The sequence below is a fragment of the Falco naumanni genome, chromosome 4 (assembly GCF_017639655.2).
Source record: "Falco naumanni isolate bFalNau1 chromosome 4, bFalNau1.pat, whole genome shotgun sequence".
Lineage (NCBI taxonomy): Eukaryota > Metazoa > Chordata > Aves > Falconiformes > Falconidae > Falco > Falco naumanni.
Window position 1 is genome coordinate 35,519,076 of NC_054057.1, and position 17,764 is coordinate 35,536,839.

General features: G+C 40.4%; 1 protein-coding gene across 8 annotated transcripts in view; it reads right to left on the reverse strand.

The window, feature by feature from the left end:
* Nucleotides 1-17,764, reverse strand: part of DYNC1I1 (dynein cytoplasmic 1 intermediate chain 1) — a 193,604-nt gene that overhangs the window by 58,146 nt on the left and 117,694 nt on the right. For all 8 annotated transcript variants that reach the window (XM_040592628.1, XM_040592631.1, XM_040592626.1 and 5 more), the window contains one exon: nt 14,641-14,766. In XM_040592628.1, the coding sequence (XP_040448562.1) occupies nt 14,641-14,766 (126 nt within the window). The remainder of the gene's footprint in view (nt 1-14,640; nt 14,767-17,764) is intronic.

The following is a 17,764-nucleotide window of genomic DNA, read 5'->3' on the forward strand; positions in this document are numbered from 1 at the left end:
CATATGCCTGCGGATGGGACACAGAGACCTCCTGCCATCCCCGCTCATGCCACAGGCTTGCCAGAACTTGGAGCAAACGGTAAGTGTCAGCTTGAGCATGGCATTCTGCCACTCCACTTGCATGCAGCTCAGTAGTTTCAGCACAGCATGAGCCAAAGGCTTCTGGACCAGAGCTGCTATACATGCAGCCAGCTCAGGGCATGGGTAATGGTGTCACTGCCCACCACCCCCTATAGCTATAGCTGCAAGATCTTTGGGACAGAAATTGCTTTGTTACAATGGTTTTGTTAACAAATTCCTTTCAAAGGCATCCCAGTCTGGTGAAGGCCTCTAGAACTCATCAAATAATAACATTACATGAAAAACTTGCTTGGTGTAGTGGTCAGAAATGCCAATAGGTAAGAAGCAGTTTTTAAACTGAAGAGTGTTCAGTGGCTTTCTAAAAATACGAGGCTGGCGGCAGAATGTCCTTATCAACTACCACAAATCCTTTAGAAGTCAGTCATCACCTACATGGTACATGACAAAACAGGAGTTGACTGGTGTGTTTCTACGGATGCTTTTGATTCTGTTAACTAGTGGTTGCTGTTTACATACACAGAAATTCCAAGAGATTTTGGAAGTTAAAATTTTTGGTGAATTGCAGCTGAATAATTTTCTAGCGATGAAACCTCCTTAAAGTTCTGCACACATTTATATTTAGTCACTAACTTCTGTTTTAAAAAGCATTTCAGACACAAAAGGTGTCTATCCACACACCAGCTGGCTGGTGAGACAAAGGTATTTAGGTGTTGCTAAGGGCACTGGCAAATCCCATTGCCTGCCTTTCTCTTCACCTTCAGACACCTAACCACATTTGTAAATCTAGCTCAAAAACATTGGAACATAAGTTAATGTTTTAACAGTTTGGGTCTGCCAGCAGCCAAAATTCAGATTCAGCAGCAATAAATTCCCACCTGTATTTCATTGCTAGTTCAGGGCAAGATGGGAGTCTTCTATTTTGAGCTTGCACACTGTTTGCTGTGGGGAACGTATACAGTTTTCCTTTCAACAGCAAGTAGTATCAGGTTGCAATTGTCACTCCTCTATTTTTTTTTTTTTTTTTTTTTTTGTCAGAGAAAGGTTTAGTGAACTGGATTTCTAATATTAAAGGGCTCTTTAACACAGATAGCTACCCCAAATAAAGCACCTTAACTAAACCACGACCTCCATCTGGCTGTATTGTGACCACCCTCTCGTGGAAGTGGTCATGCAATCTGCATGTTAGCTTAGTTGTGTTTGGGTTTCATCTGGGCTCAGAAAATCAGTACGATAAGTTGCAATGATCAGTCTACAGTAATTCCTGAAGAGACAATAACCGAAGAAAACCAAAAGATTTTACATTCAACTTTTCAGCTCCATTGAAATGCTTCATTCTCCATTCCCTACAGAGAGTAAAGAAGTATGCTTAAGGACACAGTCTTTAGACAATTTTAGGGACAGTTTAACTAAGACACCAAAAATTGCTGTAGCAAATACCGCTAATGTTATGCACTAAGTCTTGAAAACTATACCCTATGGATGATCAGCTGTGTATATATTAAATCTACAGTAACTACATGCTGATAATCTAATAAAGAATGAAAAATGATGCTTCCCTAATCCTTTTCTTTCTCTTTAGCACTCATTTTGATGAGCAGGGCAGAGATTGCAGCATTCAGTGCCAGAATGTCCTGAAAAATATATTTAGTGTAGGACAAGTTTTCAAAAGTCATCTTCATCTGCATAGCCTTAAAGCACTGTTTACATTTCCATGCATTATTATCCATGCACATGGATGGCAGAATAGAGAGTCCATAGTGAAACAAAAGAGGAAAAGTTCAATTTATACTGTTTTGGTCAATATAGTCATCACCATATCTCTCTGCATTCCTACAGGTTTTTTTAGGGGGGAGAATAGTTCAAGCACTGCAAAATGAAATATAGATCTTGAGAAGCACATACTCAAAACACCACACAAAATAAAGCCCTCTCTAAGCGTTGCAGTTAGACAACTCCAGGCAAAAGCATCTACGAAGGTGAAGCCACTTCTTCTATCTAGCAAATGCCTGGGGAATGTGGCTGGGAGTGACAAGTCCAGGAGTTCTGGTCACTTTGCCTGAATTACTTCTGCATATTCTCTAATATTATCTAATATAAAATACAGATACAGTCTTTGCAGCTCAGCCCCACACTCACAAAGTGCCCCAGCCACTGGTCTAAGGACTTGAGCTTCTTGTTGCTGCACACCTCTTCTCCAGGCAGTCTGCCTTCTGCTGGAACCACAACCTGGACTAGAGCAAGGCTCAAGCGCCCCTGTCCAGGGTGGTTCTTATCTAGCACCATGCAAAAGCAGAAGAGATCCCCCAGAGATTGACACACAGGCTGGGCTTGCCTGGTATCTTGGTGTCCTGGACTCTTCTCCTCACAGAGAAAGCACAAGAGATGATCACTTGACGGCAAGTTATGGAAATATTTGAGCACACAGAGATAGCAAATTCCAGACTTGGAGAACAGGAATAGAGACACGAGTTGTTCTTGAGCTGTGATGGTAGCTTGGTGGTTTCTATGGCAGCAGTTTCCCAAACCACACATTTGATCAATCAAACTATGTGAAGCCACAAATGAATTAGAAGCCAGTACAGATGCTGCAGGAACAATTATCTACAACTCAGCCTGTGAAATTTCACATAGTAGTCACAGCTGCTTATAAGAGAGCTGCAGCTAAATCTCAAGTGTAGCACTCAGTCCAAACCCCTCAGTAAATGCACAGGCCATGAGAACCCAGGCATGGTCAGAAGATCAGACCAAGACCACTTTAAAGCCCCAGCTGCAGAAAGAACTTATTTGTGTACTTAAGTCTATCTTTTCTCAAAAGTCCATGATCTTAATTGTAGTTAATTCTTCTAAGTTCTCCATGACTTCAGCTTCAGTGACTGAAAAGCCTCCTCATAGCCAAGCAAATTGGTAAGTGCTTTCCTAAACAGTCGATTTCTTGATTCAGGACTTCTGAGAGCCAGTGACCTCCTTTCAGGAAGGAAAGAAGGATGCCCTGACGTTCAGCTGGTCCTGGGAATTAAAAACAGTCACAGCCCAGCCGACTTCTGCATAACCTCAGAGACAGGGAAGGGAAAAGGACTATGAAATGTCAGACAGACTCACAAAATTGCCAAGTTTGGGAGGCACATCTAGAGATTGTCTAGTCCAAACCCTTGCTCGGAGCAGGGTCGGCTGGAGCAGATTGCTCATGACTGTGTGTAGTTGGGTTTTGAGTATCTCCATGGATGGAGACCCCATGACCTCTCTGGGCAACTTGTGCCAGTAGTCAGTCACCCTCACAGTAAGAGAGTTTTTTCTTATGTTTATTAACTGTAATTTCCTGTATTTTAGTTTATGCTCATTGCCTCTTGTTCTGTCACTGGGTGCCACTGAGAAGAGCCTGGCTCCATCCTCTTTACTCCCCATCAGATATTTATACACATTGATAAGGTCCCCCTGAGCCTTCTCCAGGCTCCCAGCTCTCTCAGCCTTGTATCAGAGATGATCTGGTTCCTAAATGATCTTAAGAGGCTCTTTGCTGGACTTGCTCCAGTATGTCCAGTATACTCTCTTAGACTGGGGAGCCCAGAACTTAATGAATCTCTATGTACTGGACCCCTCTTTAGGTATCAGACCCTACAAGTCTTTGAATGGAGCTCTGCCTGTTCCAGGAGATAGGTCACTTGGTTTTCCAAGATAAGGATAGGGAGCAAAGGGACAACAGTATATCTTATTTTACTTGTTTCTGAGCAATTGGCATTTTGTACTCTGTAGTCTGTGTCACTTGGGTAAACTTCTATCAGTTCACTGTCAAAATAATTACAGTAATATTTTCTTATCTTTTTGATTTAATTGTAGCTTCTAGTGAAGACTGACAGGCTATTATATTTGCCCAAATCCATCACCTTCATTGTTGTATCATTTATAAGTAGTGTCACTACAGAATTGGAAATAATTGAAAATTAATTAAACATTGCACATAGATACAAGGATGGAGAGACTGAGTGGCACAGATAAACAGCTATCTAGTGGAAATGCAGAAGATACCACAGGCAAGTCTGTATTTAAGAATAAGGTCAGAAACACTAGTTAGCTTTGCACTGTTCACGTCTCCTGCAGTAAATTACTGTGCAAATTCTGACATGCGTAGCCTGGCTCTGCACTCACAGAGCATGAAGGAGCAGCTAAGGCCACGCAGGAATAGATGGCTATGTCCCATTACAGACCCAATTTTTAAACCCACTTTCTCCAAACAAACCTTGGTTTCCTGAAATTCCACATCCTGCTTTCCTCACCTGCAAGGTTCTGCTGCTTGGTTTCTGCTATTTTTTTCATGAATAGTCTTGTAGAGGAGAAAGGAGGGAGATAAGCATTTTTCCATTCTCAGGATCAAAGTCTTAGTTACAATAAAGCAGCATAGTTATGCCAGCTTACATTTACCGACTCCTGGAGTAACAGAGGACTACATCTTGGTCAAAAACCAGCTTGCCTGGGTCATCCATCTCACCAGTGATGGGGCATTCTATCATGCATTGCTATCCTGCCAGGAAGAATGGATTTACCCCAGACAACTCCTGGCAAACAACAATTACGCACAACTCCTATACATTGTTAACTCAGTCCAAACTGGGCTTAGTCTGTCTACTTACAGATGTAAACATGAGACAGCAAATGTTGAGCATGTTCTGCACCCCGTGAAACGACTGGTGATTCAGTGTATGTTCATGAGCAGTATGGAGGTGGAGTGCAATCAATATTTATCTTAGCCACAAAAATACTGAACGTTGTTATAAGAGCAATCGGAATGAATTAATCGTAGATCCTAATGCACCCTGGCACATTTTGTTGTAGAGATAATGAAAACACGCTGATCTCTCTGATATGAGATGTGTAAGTTTTTAAAAGCATGTTGCTTCCTGCACATAGGACATTTGCTTGTCAACTCATGCTAAAATAAATGTACTTCAGCTTTTCTTCTCTGATACTTTTAATGATAAAGACAATCCTGTTTTAATAAAATTTCACCAGACAGATCTGCTTTGTGAAAGTTAAACCTATGTTATTTGTCACAATTCGTATTCTGTTATTATGGCTATATAATGGATTGTGAAATTTTTGCAAACCACTAGAAATTACTCCATATGGACACTTATTACTAACAAAGGCTCTCTTCTTATAATCAGCATTATAGTGACAGCAGATACGATACCATTATGCGGAGTAGAGCTTGTACAATAAGAATCACTGGGCAGTCTCTGAGGGCACTGATAGAGACTCCCCTTTTTGCAGCTTTTCAGAAGACTCTGCCCCACATGAAGCATCTTCCAAGGATAATATCGGTATCTCAGCCAGTCAGCACATGCTTCTGCTTTCCCGTTGTGGGAAGCAGGGAGCGTTAATCATCGTTAAATCAATGTTGCTGGTATACAAAAGTTCTTTTCAGGGAAGTACTTGTCAGTCATCCAGCCGTGGGGGCAGAGGGCGGAAAACTGTTGATTTTAGACCTTAGGCAGAGGACAGTTGTATCCCAGGCTGTAACGATGGATTCCTCGGTTTCTGGGGCTTTTTACAGCACTTTAGAAGAGTAACTGTTTTATATTTTGTGCCAGGTAATACAGAAAGAGGCTTCACTCCTCACATAGAGCTCCCACAGAGACAAAAATCATGAGGTGAAACAATTTTCTCGAATTTGGACCAAATGCACTCTCCATTGCGAGTAGCTTGCACAGAGAACAGTTACATAACCCAAACAGAAAAGTCATGCCTATGGCTGTTTATCCATCATTTGCAGTGTAGCTAGGGAATTCCATGGTATTTTATATCCTTTATGGAAATAAATTCTGTGGAAGGATCCCAGTGACTTATTGATTTCACATCTGATCCTGCATTTCTTGTTCACCCCAAAACCTTTCAGCACTGGGAGTTTCAGATGTACAAGAAGAACTATAAAACGTAAAGTTCACATCAACAAAAGAAAGTTATGTTCTTTTTTCCCTTCCTTCCTCCCTTTTTGTTAAAATATTTTATACTAGGTCATGTTAAAATGTAACCAAATCAACAACTACTAAACTGTAAAACCCCCTCAGGAGCAATTGCAGGATTTGGTGATTTTTTTCTCTGCCATTTTCGGATAGTGTGGCAAATTTGCATTTTTTATCAACAGAGTTTTTAAAAATTCTGAGTTGAATGAATAATGTCATGTGTTTATAAGTATCAATAATCTAAGCCATCTGCAAAGGAATGGTTTTGCAAAGGCATCTCTTTCAGAACACTGTGGATTTTGTCACTGCTTGAGGTTTTGGCAAACCATCAATATCACTATAATTTTCTCTTATGAAATATAGTTTTTGACTGAGATCTTTTCTTTTTTTCCTTAGCTAGCTAAAGTTTAAAAATACTGCATGTGTAACTCTGCAGATTCAAAGGTTAAGTTTTCTCCAAATTGCATTATTTGCATATTGCATATTAGATGCCAGTAACTTAGAAAGGTATATTGCAAGCTATAAGTGAAACAAAAAAGCTTAATAAAAAAAAAAAAAAGAGAATGCCTGCCTTATCAAATGCTCAACATATTCTTTATATTTGGTTTGAAAGGAAGAGTATGTGAACTTTTAGAAGACAAACACCATCTTTAAGCACAGATTCATTACGAATCACTATTTTAACACCTACAAAAGGCACAATGCTATTACTAGTAGTGACAGCATATCATTTAAGGACGTGATAATCTACCCCCTCCAAAAACAGACTGGAAGCAGGAACCGCCTAAAATTTTCTATCCAAGACAAGCAAATTTGTCACTTCCTAATTCTTTGATTCAAAATCACAGTTTCAAATGAGGAAGATAATCTATGTTAAGCAATGCTCTAAGCAAACGAACATTCCATTGCTAGCAGACTTTTATGTATAAGCACAGTCCTCAAGTAATTCAGAACTTTATTACTAATAAAACTGCACCCACCTTTTGTATCAGTAGTCATTTCACAGACTGATGGGACATGGCATACAGTTGTGCTATTATAATGTATACATTGGCTTTGGTGGGTGTGTTGCTTGTCAGGGTTCTGCACAAGATAACAATAGATCCAAGTCAACACGCAAAAAGCAGCTTTGCCAAGGGTTGGGAAAGGTACAGGTAAACCCAAGGGAAGGCAAACAACTTTGTGAATCCAATTGACATTGAATAGTCTAAATAAAAATGCATAGTTTCTCTCCAACCTTGCCTGGAAGAAGGTTTCCTTCTCCCACTCTCGGTATGAAAAATACCATGATCTGATTTTGTGTAGAAATAAAGTCAGTTTTAAGAGATTTTAGGACTGGAAGGCTATGTGGAAAAACATGGCATACTTCTTGAGCAGCAGATATTAGCAGATTCCACGTTAACTGCTGTGGCATTTCAGCAGTAAAGCAAGATTTGGGGCATTTCACACTGGGGATCTCAGGACTGGCTAGGACATTGTGGAACCCAAGATGGACTATACATTTTCTCATTTTCAGTGCCTTTTCTGTCATCCCCACCTGATGCTTCTGAGTTCAGTAGTATCTGGGAGACAGGAGATTCTGCCTTTTGTATATTTGGTCCTCTTTGGTCCCTTCCACAAATCTGGTGGATGCAGGTCCCTCCTCTTGCCTAAGACATCAACAACCATTTTCCAGATACTACATTCAGCCTTGGGATGGGTGGGTGTAACTTCCACTGACTCACAATCTCTCCACAAGTACTGGAGCACTAATTTTAGGCAAATGAAAGTTATTTTTAATCACCCAAGGCTAGAAATGGTGTGGACTCCAATATAAGGAGCAAAAAAAGACAGCTGGTAGTATCAGCTGAGAACAGGAAGAAGAACTTAAAACAAAAGCCTGAGAGACAAGACATAGGCTCCTGTTTACTGAAATCCCCACAGCGCAAACTGCTCTGTGTTTCGCTGTGTGTTTTTACGTTACAGTCTGAACAAGCACAACAGGACAGAAGAAAAAAGCTTTAAAATAAAACCAGAATGAATATGTCCTTCTATCACAAGCTGTAGCTGAAACTGTTCTCCTCCCCCAGTAGCATAGTTAGAAATTCCCCCAAATTTTAATTCAAAAATGGCACACCTATGCATCTGCATGAATTATTGCAGTGTGCAAATGTAATAGCCACAAAGTGTCCCAGTGAACAGGCACAGCAGAGCTCCGAGCAGCTCCACAAAGATCATCCTCCCAATGATGCGTAGGAGGAAACAAAATAGAAATGGAAGTAAAACAACCTCTTCCTCTCTGAAGAGTGCTACTTTATTCAATTTTACAACATGTGTATGTGTTACACAAATTCTGCAGCAAATTGGGTCCCTGGGTACGGGGGCATTCCCAGCATGGCAGCTGCCTCAGCACCTTCACAGGCAGACATGCAGAGGCTCACTTACCAGAAAACTATTACGAAAACGGGCAGAATCTGATTCACGTTTAGGATCACAGGGTCACAGGATAATTGAGGTTGGAAAAGACTTTCTCTTCCAAAGGAGGGTTTTGGTTTTTTTTTTTTTGGAAAATTTGCAGTCAGCTCAGAGCCACATGTCTTCTCTGAGATTTGCAGCACTTTAAAGACTGACCACAGGTGCTCGCTCTCACTAGAAACTGAGGAACCAGACAAGTCAGCTCTGGGACTGGACATGCTGCTGGTTGTTAAGATTGATTTTACTTAGGAAATTCTGGGAAGCTTGGCAGGAGTTTAGGGTCTGTCATTTCTTTTACAGCTCTGAAGGGCTGAATCCTTACTTGAAACTTAGATAGCAGCAACAAAGTGAGCAAGTCTTTGTTGAAAAGTGCCAATACAATTATCAGAGAAAGTTTTCTTTATTTTTTAAGCATTCCAACCATACTTTCTTAACAATTGAACTTGTTGTAGTATTTCTTTTCTCTTAAAGTTCTGGAAGGACTAAGCTCTGGTCTGGCTTCCACAGAGAAGAAAACTCAAGGACCGGAGGAAAAGGAGGATATTAGTCATTCATGCTGTTACCTCAGCTGGCTCTGCACACCAGTCTCGTGGATTTGGGCGCTCAGCACCTTTAGAAGACAGGCTGCTGGAGCAAAAAGCACATCTGAAGGAATGTATGTTGATTTTGAAAGAGCAGACAACAACAAAGGGACCAAATCAGGAAAAAAAAAAAAAGGCAACTCTGGCCAACATCAGCCACTAAATATAGCCCTTCACTTACCTCAGTGCATCTAATTCTAAGATATGTATTTCTGACTCCATCTATTTAGCTGAAAAGGGAAAGACCACACCAGGATAAGCAATGAAGAGTGGTCAAACACATAACTTAATGGCAGTGTATAGAAGCCACTACAAAAAAGCTAGGGGAGAATGAAACATTTTGTGGTGTGGCTGAGTGGCTGATTTCTGTACCCAATCCACCAATATTTTCCAAGCATGGACAGCTTTTCTTGAAATTAAAATAGAAAACACAAGTCCCGTATCCCACAAAAAACTGACAGTTTAGCAAAGAGATGGAACGAACCAAGTAAATCTGACTGCATGGCATTTTAGGAAAACGACAAAAATAGCTGCAGCTATTAAAAGTGATATACTGCTAAAATCTTTTTGTGATTATGCCAGAAGTTGATCTGACTCCTTGAAAGAGCTCTTAAAGGGTTATTGCTTCCTCAAATGAAAGCTACTTCACATGTGCTCTCCTTCCTTAAAAATATGCTGAATGGAGTTACTTCTAAGTGTCAGATTTGTACTTCTCACTGCCCTTTTGAGACATTTGGAAATAACATAGCTGAGAAAGAGGAAATGAATAGATCAGGAAATAATCTATAATAAATCAAAATGCAGCCAATGTAGTCATCTTTTTGTTGTTGCTATCATTAGATTGGGTGTAGTAAAGCAGAATTTGTCAGACTTTCCAAACACAATGCAGAGTCCTCCAAATCAGAAAGTAACATTCAGATCAGTTTATTTGCATGAAACTAATATCTTTAGCTGTCTTGCCCCACCCCTTCTCTCCTGAAATGATGGATGTTTGAAGCTACGATCCAGATACCTCAACCGACTTTAATAAGCCCTCTTAGTTCCAGAAGAAAGGAAATGGTTTGTAATATCCTGAAGTCCCTTAGATGCACTGATTATTTCTTTCCCTTTTGAATTCTGTCTCTGCAGCTCAGTTCTAACCCAAAAGCTATAAGATCTGGTGTAAGAGCAGTGCTGTACCCATAACAGGCTCTGCTGAAAGCAAGGATACAATAGTTTAGACTTCAACTAGCCAATTTAATACAAACACAGTCTGAGTTCTCATTTACCTCACTCAACCAGATATGTTGGTGCAAAGTTTCAGGTAATCCTTCAGGTCATTTTGGCTTAGAAAGCTTAGATCAGACCACCAGGAAACAGAAACAACTTCATGGGCAGACATGACCAGCAGCACATAAACAGTGGGCATTGCATTACAAATAATCCTCATAACCAATGGATAATGTAGATTTTATTTATTCAGTGAAAAAACACATTATGGACATATAAGCCCTTTCTAAAGACTGAGAAGTACCATTGACACTACTCTATCGATCAACAGCACAGGAATGTTCACATACAAGGCCAGCCCCATGCATTGCATAAACTGATATAGGATTGAGCTCATGTTGAGTTATATCATTAACTGTGCCATACTATTTTCATTTTTGCCACCCTCACCTAAATGCAGACCAACAACAGTAGCTGAGAGAAGCAGTGTGAACCACTGCTTAAAATTCTTCCACCAAACCAGGGGAGAGTCAATATGATTTCCTTGTCATTGCTGGAATTCATTCCTTCTCTGGACACTGCCAACCCAACCCAACCAGGGATGACTCATCTGCAGGGCCTCATAAAGAACTTCTGAAAGGCTCGGGTTTTGCCTTTGGAATGCACTGGATTGCACCAAGAGTTTGTGATGCTCCAGCGTGGGGAAAGAGAACATCCCTGACTCTTTCCTATAAAGATATTCCCAGTCTGCACTCTGTAGTATTAACTGCAGCTCAGTTTATTCCTCACTACCTAAGGAAAACACTGAATGTTCATTTCTTCGGCAAATGTTATCACCCCTCCAGTTTGATTTTGATTCTGAGACAACATTTTTTTGCTTGCATAGGAAAACAAATGAACAAATTGCCCAATCCTTCTTGGACTTTTCCTTGTTTTCCCATTTCTAACCTTGTGGTAAAAGAGATGTATGATGAGCTATAGAGGAAAAAATCTGTGGGAGTCCCAGCTAAAATCCTGTCAGCCCATCACTGGTAAAGCAGAATTATAAAAAGCCAAAGAAGGGCAAAAATATAACAAGCAGAAGAAAAGAAATATTCCACAGGAGGAGAGAGTAGAAGCCAGTAGGACTGTTTTGTTTAGAAAGGATTTGACAGATCACATGGCACTTCACATGAATTAATGAGTAAACAAGCCCACTTGGTTGATAGTAATTTTTCCCTTAATGCATATTAACTAAAATTGAACCCAGTATTTGCAGCACTACATATTGTAAAGCTATGAAATGTACTACCACCTACACTGTATTAATGAGCTAACAACCTAATATGACTTAAAATTGGGCAAGAATTTAATATTTACAGAATACATCATCCCTCATATTTGGGGACTTAAATGTTTTGCTGGCTGGAGTTAGGAAAAAACATAATTGCTGATAGATTTTTGCATCATTGTCTGCCGTGACTGGTAGACAACTTTAGTTGAAGCCCCTGGGTTCTAGCGACTTTCAGCAAAGGTGTTGGGAAAGCCTGTTCTGATTATGACAATTTCAATAATCCTATGTAAGATTACAAAAAGTCATAAAAAGAGGTAAAGAAAATTCAGAACTTCCTTGGTAATCATCTCACTTAGATCTGTATAATATACCAGGAAAGGGAAAAACATTATGGGTCCTAGCTTCAAGGATATGCCAAATGTGCACAAGAGGTATCTGAGGTTTTACCTGCTGAAGTTCAGCTGGCATTTTAGCTGTCCAGAGGTGCTTCATATACCTATTTCTATTGATGTTATCAGAACTCCTGAGGTGGAATTTCTTAGAAGTTCCTCAGAAATGGCTTCATAAACCTATTCACTGATTTGACTTTTCAAAAGTGGCTTGCATGAGTTCCTTGACAGTCACATCGGAAATGAGTTTCTACTTGCTTGTATCTCACTTTGTCAGCCCCAAAATTGAAAGGCAAAAGGTATATTAGTCAGCACCACACAGTATTTATTAAGATCATATTTTTATGGAAAGTCTTTGGAAAGGAAAATAGAGGTCTATTGGGAAAACACACTCAAAGTACTGTGTGTGTCATATCTGGGCAACCTAGCTGTAATGATAAGGTGGGTGCTCATCTCTAGCTGCTGGGCTGGACTGTTATAACGTCATGTATTGCAGAAGAAAATTGGGCCTGTCTCACAGAAGACCTAAAGAAATGACTGAATCAGGACTAAACACAGGAATGTTTCTTTTGCAAAATGGTAATGTAAATGATGGGGGGCTGACTAGTAATACAGTTGGTTTCCACTAACAGAATAACATTATGATCTACAGAACTGAATTCCAGACTCTGAGCTAAGATAATTTTTTTTCCTTATTTTCCATCTGAGTTAGTTAGAACAAAACCTGTGTTCAGGAGACCAAGTCTTATCCTTTTTGCTTCCCCATTTAATCTCATGTGGGTATCCCCATTCGATTTGAGATGCAGAAGATATTCTGCATGTCAGAAGTCCTACATTGGTGGTTCAAACATGGTTGCAACTCATAACAGACTTGTAATGCAATTTATCTGTGGACAGTTTGACCAAGAATATAAGTATTTCCCATGGATAGAAGGATTTCTTTCATCTAACTGGAAGATGATGAATCCAGCATGCACATGAAAGTGCAGTGCCATGTGTCTCTCAATTTACAGGTTTCAAGGTTCCAGTTCTAAAAAGGGAGACATCTAACCAAATGAGCGAATTAGACAAAAGCTCAGCCAGGCCAAATCTCTGGCCACCACTCTGTCCCATGTGTGTTTTTCTAATAGGGTGGGTGTACAGCCTGTCTCAGTGCTTTCAATTTAACAAGTCATACCTCCCCCGTTTAAGTGTACTACTTTTAAAACTAGATAGAATTTTTAATGAATGGAGCAGATTGTTTTGTCTGTAGGCAATTTGCCCTCTGTGTACTCAGAAGGGCTACCCTGAATCTGGTTATGAGATTGCAAAATCTATCTAGTTTAAGGATTATTCTTCCTGAAAATGCAATGAGCAACTTCTTCTCTTGAATATTTTGTTTAAAATATTAAGCTGCATGTACATTCTAGAAGTATTTGAACATGGGGTCTGAACTAAGATCTTAAGCAGTCTGAAAGAACACACCAGTCTGCAGAATATGATATCCAGAAAAATAAAAGTTCTCATTTCAAAGGTAATACACACACACATACATATACATGTATATAAATCTGTATGGCATATCTGTTGTGCAGGCCTAGCCTCCTTGTGAAGTTGTTTTTCAGTATAGCAAATTAGAAAAACATGCCCAGAATTAAAGGTTACTTAATCGGGTTGAAGCAGTAACTTCAATTCCAGCAACTCCCTCCCACTATGTTATATCTGATAATGTACCCAAGTCCAAACATAGACTTAGTTCAAAAAGATGTTTGGTCCTTGAATGTAAAATGACACTTAGCTTACACAATTAGCCAGGTAATACATATCCTTCCAAGAGAAGCAATTTTTACCGCAGAATAATCTGCATTTTACTAATCTCTGATTGTTAAGCTTTACTTGCTGAAACTTTTCCATATGGCTTTTTGAATACCACTATCCTGTATTTAATTACCACAGAAGGCCATTAATGAATAGGTTGGGAATTTGGCCCAAGCCCTGGTCCACAGTTTGGACAGTTTGATGGAGACAGAGCCAACAAGCAGAACATTTCTGTCAATATGAGGCTATGCCATGTCACACATCAAAGCGGTGACAAAAGAGGAGTAAACAGACCTATGGAAATAAACACACAACTATTTTGTAACTGTCCATAAACTTCTAAAATAGCATGGTCACAAAGTAGCACTGAGTGAAGCGAAGCACTGTTGTGCTAACCTGAAGGACAGTCAACCAGGAACTGGTGGAGTAGTCTTTGTAATCAAGATTGTTTTTATCAGTCTGTAAGTAAGATGCATGTCCAGAAATGCAAAGTGAACTTCCCAATTTTAAAGGCAACACATGATATTGAGCAGAACCAAGGCAAGGGTAGGCAGCTTGGAGTGCAGAGGATGTGAGGAAGCTAACGTGGGTGGGAAAGCATATGTTGCTGCTTGGAAGAGGAAGTGGTACACCACAGTTACTTCATAAGTGCAAGGGCTTTATAAACTAAATCTCCTAGGGACTGTTTCAAACAGACAAAGAATGACATCCAGCCCTAACAGGCTTTCGGTATTGTTTGAGAAGGCTGGTTGCCTTCTAAAAACATTGGACTGCCACATGCACCTTTTCCAAAAATGCCTATTTTTAACCTCAACCTCTTTATATAAACAGTGGGAAGATGCCCCATGTAGTAAACTTTGTTTTGTCTAGCATGAAATTAATGGCTTCCTCAGTCTTACCTGACAATGGAAAACATATTCTGGTGTGGTTTTCTTGAACTTCATGTTCCATACCAATGCTACCCCATCAGGCTCATGTGGAGCATCTTCATTATTGTTATAAGATGCAACCATCAACTCAGGGTACTAGAAAGAAAAAGAAAAAGAAAATTAAATAAGATGGATGATGATGAATCTATGCAAAATCATATGAGACAGAAATAATCTACACTAAATGCACAATATCTGCTTTTAATTATAATATACACTAGTCCAATCATAGCATTCAGCTTCAGTTTAGTTTTATATTTTACTTGTCCCTGACATCCTTAAAGCCCCTGCTCCTTGCTCTCTATCAGTTATTCTCAGATACCACTAAGGCAACATTAATTTCTGCAGGCAATCCTCAGAAAAGACAATCAGCAGCATATTCATAAAGGGAATGCAAAGCAAGGAAGAGGAAAAATCTGAAAGCTTGAGTGATTCTAATGTATTTGTTTAACCACTTCTTCAGGGCCAAACTGTTGTCTTAATTGATTTTGATAATAAAAGAACTATGACCATAGTGTTGACTTGCTTTTATTCTGAAATTCACAGGTTTTTCAGCTTTCCCTGAAAACTATTCTTTCTTATTTCATTATGCACTTTTCCTATTCACTTATGTGTAGAATCAACTTGAAAGCTCTTCTTGATGATTCAAATAGCAAACAAAACATTTTCTTCACAGAAGCTGAATTTTGCAAGATGCTGAGGTCATCTTGTAAAGCACAGGGTGACCTTGAATTCCACTGACTCAGTAAGATTGATGCAATGAGCACTCTAAAATCGGATTCATTTTTTCCTGTACGCCCATTTACACTGTTTTATAGAAGTAGATATGCAATACACACATGAATTTGCTCTGTTTATATATATATACACATATATCCACAACCAAATAAGATCATATATGAAAAATCAGATTTTCACATTCTGTTGATGTCCTTGTATCATTTTAAAACACCATAAGAAGTAACAATTTGCCCACAAAACATCAATTACTTTTTGCCTATACATTAGCAGCTCTCCACTCTCACACATTTGACATTAGGCACCTCTGGTAGCCTCTGTCCTTCCCTCTAAACAGTCAAAGTAAGGCAGTAGCCCTTACGGCACATCCAGAGAAAAGCACATGGCTTCTGCAGACTGGCGAAACAGCAGCCCAAGGTTTGTAGAACCCACACACTGCTCTTGTAAACTAGGAATGCTTTCCCTGAAAATTTCTCAATGACCTCTGCAAATCATTGTCATTTTTTGTCTTTCCCAGGTAAATTCCTGCCAAACCATTCACCACTTTACAGGGGAACAGTGCAGCTGGTAGATGTAAAGGAAGTGGGACAAAGAAACTGCCAATAGTGCTATTGGGAGCTGTGAATTTGGTCCACACCAGATATTTTAACAATAAAAATAACCCCACCACCTTTATATCATTATTATTGGGATTTGAGCCTCTCTGCTTTCAAAATCCATTTGGAAGAAATAACGCACACAGCTTTAACTTCTGCCTTCAGCAGCTGTTCCTTCCCACTTTGTGTACACTTCCATGGATAAGACATCACGGAGCTGATGATTTTTATATTCAAGCTCATAGTTCCAAATGAGCCTGGACCCACGTGTGGGAAAACCAGCAATAACACATGGTCCCCACAGCCGCCTCTTTCCCATTTGGGGGCAGCTCTGACGGGGTTGTACCTACATCCTGACAGACCTTGGCTGCTGGCCCAGCTTGTGAGGGCAGTTTAGCACCCAGATCACTTGCATGGGATTTAGAGCATGCAGCAGACCAAACACCTCTCCTCCCCCCCCCCCCCCAAGAACTGAGGGAGACCTGAGGGTGGTTTAACCCCACACCTGAGACACTTCTCTGGACAGCTACATCAGCCTGCCCTCCACTGGTCTCATCCATCTCACCCCCTCTTCTCTCTCCCATGACAGATTACAACCGTTTCTGAACAGTGTGCTCAGCTTCTTTGAACCTTCTCATCCCACATTGGCCCAGGTCCAAGTAAACAGCATATGCAGTAGACTCTTGTCAGGGCATCTCATTTTGGCTGAACACATGAGGTACCATTCACACGAGCAGCTGAGCCTGCAGTTGTGAGGGGCCAGATGATACCCTGGCAGGCAGGAGTAACAAGCCCTTCCACTGGCATGACTGCAGCCAGCTAGGGCATGTGACCAGGTCTGAAGCATCAATTTAGAGGTGCTTTGGGGTTGGTTCATGTTCCTGGAAAGTTTAGCAAGCATGTTCTGGTTGGCAGCATGTCTGGCCATAAACAAACACTGACTCAAATCTTGCTGGTCTATACGTAGGTTTTGCAATCACGTTTTATGCATCTGACTGGAAATACAGTTTCAAGTTTACACAGATGCTGGGGTCATACCTAGCTGGGCAACACCATTGTGAGGCTATTTGACTCTGGAAAAAACAGAGCTAAGTGCAGCACCCTAAAATCCATGCTGGCATTGCCCACTCACTGCTTCACTCAATCTACTTGCATTTTACAGAATTTCAGTCCTCACCAGGTGCCCAGCTGTCCTGTGACTGCAACTGAAAATGATGTGGAAATGGTGCTGTGGGAAACAGCATTCTAGGCTGCTGCCTGAAAGTCAAGTGAGACACGGCAGTATCCCTAAGACTTTGGTTTTCTTGGCTTTGGATCAGCTATGTTACCTCATGGACAGAGCAAGGTGATTCCACTGTCTCTCTGTGCTTACACTCAGTCTGTTGGGCCTTTCGCTTAGATCCTTGATGAAGCATCTAAGCTGTTTTCCCCTTCCTCTGCAAAAGAATCAAGGGTCTAGTGGGTTAGCTTTAATGGTATGAATGATCCCACATGTTTGGGACAGTATTTTACATGTGACTGGGAACAAAATAACTTGTTTAATCAATGCATCAAGGTCCTTTGTTTGATTAAGCTTCAATTTGCCTCCAGGCTGTTTTGCAGCAACAGTTTTATCGCAGAAAATTGAGCAATGTGTTCAGCAGTTCCCATGATTATTCAAGTTCTTTGGCATACTGGACACTGCCATGTCCTGGAGCATGGGTGAGAAGCGGAGCTAGTGGTTTGGTGAAATACCTCTGTCCGGCTCCAGCTCCTGCTAC